General features: G+C 34.2%; 1 protein-coding gene across 3 annotated transcripts; it reads right to left on the minus strand.

Annotated features, from left to right (window-relative positions):
* Positions 1 to 386: 386 nt before the first annotated feature.
* Positions 387 to 5,520, minus strand: LOC132279442 (uncharacterized). Of its 3 annotated transcripts, none has more exons than XR_009471323.1 (7): positions 4,708 to 5,519; positions 4,494 to 4,617; positions 4,211 to 4,379; positions 2,815 to 2,851; positions 2,425 to 2,698; positions 803 to 932; positions 387 to 699 (listed from the first exon to the last, which is right to left on the minus strand). XR_009471323.1 is itself a non-coding variant. In XM_059781422.1 (7 exons), exons 1-6 carry the CDS (start codon positions 4,888 to 4,890, stop codon positions 859 to 861), a joined length of 861 nt encoding a protein of 286 aa, XP_059637405.1. In that variant the 5' UTR covers positions 4,891 to 5,520; the 3' UTR covers positions 387 to 699; positions 810 to 858. The 3 variants fall into 3 exon arrangements, 2 of the variants coding, with proteins under 2 accessions (XP_059637405.1, XP_059637404.1); XM_059781422.1 differs by having other exon boundaries at positions 810 to 932; positions 4,708 to 5,520; XM_059781421.1 differs by having other exon boundaries at positions 462 to 932; positions 4,708 to 5,518.
* Between the last annotated feature and the right edge of the window lie 971 nt (positions 5,521 to 6,491).

Raw genomic sequence — 6,491 nt, forward strand, 5'->3', positions numbered from 1 at the left:
CATGACATGTAGCACTGTTTTTTTGATAAATGATCCATGTATATCTTATATAAACCACCACTCAAAGATTATTCCGTGTATGATTTTGATAAGAGTAATAATAAGGAACAGTCGAACTCATCCGACGAAATTTATGTGAATAGGGGATAATGTAATGATGGCATCATCCTATTTAATGGTGTTATGATGATGTCATTTTCCACTCACATAAATCACTCAAATACATCCAACTTTCGAAATACTTATCAATATTCTTTTGACAAATGATTCATGTGTAAATGATCTATCTATATCTAATTCCGAAATTAAAACCACTCAAAATTTCCCGAAAAAAATTTAAAACCACTCAAAGAATGTTAAAAAATAAAAAATAATTGACAAAGAAATTCACATAATATTTATTTATTTTTCATTTCTGTTTCCCAATAAAAGAGGGGAAATCTTATGTGGAACCTACATAATTTATCAAAAGATTCAAAACTCTTTATCGAGGGAACACAGCTCCGTAATTTTGTTCATACAATCATTAAAAAAAAGAAGAAAAAAAAAAAAAATTGTTAAGCTGTTATATTTGAACATATGTAAGCCGGACGAAAATGAAAAGAAGAAATACAATAAATAATGCGAGAATTTTTTATTTGAGGAAGATAAAGTTTTGCAAAAGGTGGTTGATCAATAGTCCATCTTTACCTGCCATAGCTGTTGATCAGAATTTGGATCCAAAAAAAAATTTTTAGATGAATAATTGAAGAAATAAATAGGAATAGATGAATTAAGAATATTAGTTTGTCAAAGGTTGTACAACGAACACTTGTTGGCCAAGCCATGCAGGCATATGTAATTTGATGAGCTTCTCTCTTATGCGTTGGGACTTTCTGAAGTAATGGCGCCAACTTCTGTTTCTGTTGAGGTATTCTGTGGAGTCTGTGAATCTGAGATTAACAATCACATAAATCAAGATTAACATCGATTAGCTCATGTACATAAATTGTAAGTAAATAACACATGCATATGCACATTGTGTACAAATATTCGATTATATATATATAATTAGACTATACAAGTTAAATGTAAGTAATCTTAGTTTCCAAAAACGGTATACAGTTCCAAACTTGTGACTTTCAAGTCACAGGACAACAGGACAGGAGAGCAATAGTAAGGCCATCCTATATATATAGTGTGTGTATATGTGTGTATATATCTAATTTGTGCATAGGACCAATTGATCACTGCAACTTCAGAACCACTCATGATCAAAACATATATCAAACTGTTGAATTCACATGCAGTGGTAATTAGTTTTACTGTCTGCCTCTCTGGCATGACTTTCCATTGACCCATGATGGGTCACAGCATAATTTGGACAGATCATGTATGTCACATGGTAGCCATGTGACCCCTTGTCAGCACCATGCGGTGCAAGACATAGTGACAGCCTTATATCATGCCAAGCCCTAGGTGGGTTGCAGCAGTGCATCCCCCTGTCATATATGGTTGCACCATTGTGTGTGTGTGTGTGTGTGTGTGTGTGTGTGACAGAACTAACTCAGTTGAGAGGACCATTAATTGCCAATTATCTGTTTATCTGGTTGTTTTCTCAAAAGTAATTGCATGCTGGGATCTGTAGAAACAAGTTGCGGGATATGTTGAAATATGCAAATCTTCGTTCAGATATTTATTGTCCTTATTGTCCACAAAGTAAATTATAGGTCTCTGATTTCTGTTGTAATAACTGCTTTCCGTATCCATGTATGTTGGTTTTTATTATCCATCACTTCAAAGCCTTGTTTTATTCAATTTTCCGAATTAATTTGTAAGTAAAAACTAAATTATAGGTCTCAGATTTTTTATTTTTTTTAAGGGCGGTTTTTTAAAAACTATTAACCAAAGGAATTTTCAAACTGTTTTATGTTATATTATCTAAAAACAGAAAAGTATTCTTAAAAAAGTGGATGAAGCTAGCTCTATAAATCTATAAATGGTTAAGATTAAGGAATTTTTTTTTTTTTTTTTTTTTTTTTTAGTGCCATAGATCCAGGCGAAATGGGCACAACATACACTAACGTTGGTTCATTGTGATCCAAAGGACTCAAAACAGGAAACATCTCCACATATAGAACTAAGATGGTGTCCATCTGACCCTCCTCAGAAATCTTACCTGACAAAAGTATCCTACGCCAGACTAACCCTAGGTAGTTTTTGGTCACGAGATACCCCATGATGCATGTTCCTCATGTATAATGAGTAAAAGCAGTGGTAACTAACATCAACCCAATGTAATTGACATGCATACATGATGCATGCATTACATTATAGACACACACATTTATAATATATAATTTGGTTATTTTATTTTTATAATGCATGCATGAGAGAGAATTGTCAAACTATACAAGGAATGGAAAAGAAAGTTAAATTATATACCAGTTGAAGAAGGAAAGGGATGCCTTGTTGTTGGTTGTAAAGGTAGAGAAGGAGGAGGAAAGGTGGAGAATGAGGCCGCCTCCATCTGCGTAGGCGTAGGATAGTAAAGATAAGAGGGTCCTTGGAATCTCTGCGCCTGGGTTGCAGGATATGTTCCCCTTGAAGCTTGCATGGGATATCCATAATAATATGGAGACCCTATGCTACTTGAAGATGATGTTCCATACAATTGATGATAGTACTGTGCTTGCTGAAATTGTGGACTATATATGGCCTGCATGCCCATTACAAAATAATTAATATCATTATATATACGTGTGTGTGTGTGTGTGTGTGTGTGTGTGGAGAGAGGGAGGGAGGGAGAGAGAGAGAGAGTGAGAGGAGACTAACTTGTTGGTAACCATATTCAGGTGGGTAGGTTGCGTACCTGCAAAAGTAAAATCCATTAATATTTGCCAAAAAAAAACAAGTGAAATCCATTAAAATTGTTTAGTAAAAAATGTAATGTAAATTTGTAATGAGGTAGAATAATGATATAATTTTACTATGTTACATGAATTTTCTGCGCGTGAAAATAAATTGGTGAGGATAGCACTTTTAAGTCAAATTGATGTGTAACAATATTATAAACGTACTCAATATGACCCGATCTCTGTGTCCTACATCTAAAGCAACTGACACCAACCACATTGTTAGTTATGGTGGGTTCTGGAATTAAATACAGAGAATATAGTAATAATATATCTTATCAGATACTGTATAACTATAAGCAAAGTAAATAAATGCAGACTTACGAACGCAGACAAAATAGAGTTCAATTTAGATCTTAGTTGTGACAGTGAAATCACAAACACAATGTGATTGAAATTTTCAATGTTATTATATACTATGTCAGCTGTCTAGGCACACACACACATATATATATATATATATTTATATTTGTTTCATAAAAAATAAGAAAACATATGCATGTCCACGTAGCCGGCAAAAAATGGACACTTAACAAAGAATGAAAACACCATTGTACATTGTGTCAATACCAACAGCAAAACAGACATATACATACACATTATATGTTAGTATATATGCTTTGGTATCTTATATTTTATATTCATCTTGTAGTGTTTAAGGCCCCCTGTATCCATTGAAATCATAAACATGGTCACAACTTTCTAGTCAATGAAAGATGAGTATATTAATTTATCTCAATGCCCCTAGAATAGTTCAACATCACAAAATCTTTGTAAGCCTGCAATGTGTATATATACGAATATATATATATATATATATATATATATATATATATATATTAATATATATATGTATAAAGTCTCTCTTTTACCATCAAACGTCAAAATCGTAAAAAATTGAATTAAAAGAGTTTTTGTGGAAGGGAAGATATTTCCTAATTATTAGAATGAAACCACCCATTTAATTTCCAATTACATGTGATTAATGTTTGGACCTCTAATATCAATAATGTACCAACAATCATCTGTTGGCATTCTATAATGTTATGCACATGTAAGCTTAGACGTGTCGCAAATGCATTGCACATCCTTCCAATTGCCAACTCATATTTCATTGACCCACCAATACTAATTGTACATTGAAAACAAATATATATATATATATATATATACACACACAAAGTAATAAAGAAAAGACAATACTATATCAAAGCCTTTTTTTCTGCCACATAATCATATATAAGCACAAACAATTCATCACTATCAGTGGTACCATGGACCATTATTTACCCTTACTATATGGAAAATGCACTCACCCATAAGGTGGATAAATGACTGGAGGTGCAGGTGGTGGTGGCGGCGGTGGTGGGAGAGGAGGCAACGGTGGTTGGACCCCACTATATGGTGATGTTGATGACGATGATGCACTACCCCCCTGTGCTGCTGCTCCACCTCCATGATAAGGATTACCACCTTGATTTCTACCTACATTAATCACAAAAACACATCCACATAATAATAATCATCATTAATGCCCATCCTAATCAATCACTATCCTATGATATATATATGTGTGTATATATAATTATATATATGGACCTCGAGGCGGTGACGGTCTAGGCCTTCCAAATGAAGCAATATTACAATTTGCTCTTCTTCCATCAATCACAGGGTTTGGATCACTACATGCCCTTCTTGCAGATTCAGGATCACGAAAAGTCACCTATTTAATTTTATTTTTTTTCAGAAAAAAATATTAATAACATGTACAAAATTAAACCTTGATCATATATATATATATGTAAGTACTTACAAATCCATATCCTTTGGACTTTCCGGTGTTCTTATCGGTGATGATAACAGCTTCAAGAATGTCTCCGAACTGCTCAAAATACCGGCGCATTACATCGGTGGGTGTCTCCCAAGCAAGTCCTCCGACGAACACTTTGGTAAACGTGGTGTCGCCGAACGGTGATCGATAATGCTGAGATGTCATGGCATCTATCGACTCTAATTCATCAAAATGGGATGTGGGTTATGCATAAAATTCTTCATAAACCACCACTCTTCTATATATCTAAGTTAGACAAAATCAATATTGGAGGGAGGAGTACTTGTTCCTTCTCATGTAAATGTTTCTCTCTCTTGAAAGAGATATAGAGAGAGAGAGAGTTGAGTGATATATGTTCAGCAGTTGTTGTTGTTGTTCTAATATTTGACCAAGAGAAGGGAAAAAAATAAATAAATAAAGGGTATTGTTTCAGAGAGAGAGAGAGAGAGAGAGAGTTAGAGCTAAAGAGAGAGAGAGAGAGAGAGAGAGAGAGAGGTGTTGGTTCCGACAGGTCCAAACTCTAATTTGCTGTCTTGATGAGATGAGAAATAGAGAGAAGAGGGGGTGGGTGGGTGTGTGTGGCTTTGTTATATCGAATGACAGCTGCGTGAGGGGGCACTCGAGTCTGTCCTCCCTGTCTCTGCATTAATAAACCCTCCCACCCTCCAATCAATCCATCTCTTCTCTGGTTGTCTATGTGTTCTCTTCTCCATGTTTTCTTATGCCTTTGGCCTCAGCACTCATGTGTACTACTTAGTCTTTAAAACCTTAAAATATACAATCTATATATCTATATCATCTTTTCCACATACATACTTTTTCATCCTCTTTTCAACTACTATATGTTATTTTATATTTGTTCCTTAATTTCATTTTTTTTTCTCCCAAAACATATATAATATATAAGTGGATTAGTGCGCATTATCTCCATTGGACGAATTTCAACTCACACGCGTAGAAGCAATAAAGCTGTAAGTACTGAGATCATTCCAATACCATACAACAGGTACAACATATCAGCTTAGACACGTATAAGTGCTCACAAGTGCAAGTATTGAGATATTTGCGTAAATATGTATAAGTGTTCACAAGTATTAAGGTCCGTCGAAAGCGGTACAACACTTCCTTATAACTCACATGTATTGGGATCTACACTCACGAGCGCAAATGTTGGGATCAGTTCGATACAGTACAACCATATCAACTCACATAGGAACCGAGCCAATGAAAGCCAGGAGGCACGTGCCCCCAAGGCCTGGCCCCACCCTCTAAAATATATATTAATTTTTTAAAATTTTTCTATATATATGAAAAAAAATATATATATATATACAGTACCCCCTAAATTTTCTAGTTTCTAAAATTATCTCTTTATTTTTCTCTTTTATTCTTCAAATTCCTTAAAATTTTCTTAAAAAAAAAAGAGTTAAATTTTCCTTACTTGATTGAATCTCTTAACTTTTTCCATTTAAAGTTCTCTCAATTTTCTTTCTTTTTTCTTTCCTTTTTCTTTCCTATTTCTACTTCTACTTCTTAAAATTCTTGTACGTGCATATTTGAATAATTTTCTTCTTCTTCTTCTTCTTTTGCATTTTATATTTATTATGTTATATATATTTTGCACCAACGCCCCAACTAAGTCCTAACTTAAAATCCTGGCTCATAGATGGAAGGGTTGGGTCCATGGGTTGGGGTCCATCCCATGTGTGTACAACTTAGGTATTTATATATATTATATCTATCCCCCACGTCTGTATCCATTGTGG

This window comes from Cornus florida, unplaced genomic scaffold (genome assembly GCF_030987335.1).
Source record: "Cornus florida cultivar Cherokee Brave unplaced genomic scaffold, ASM3098733v1 CherokeeBrave_3.0.0_Hap2_Chr10, whole genome shotgun sequence".
Lineage (NCBI taxonomy): Eukaryota > Viridiplantae > Streptophyta > Magnoliopsida > Cornales > Cornaceae > Cornus > Cornus florida.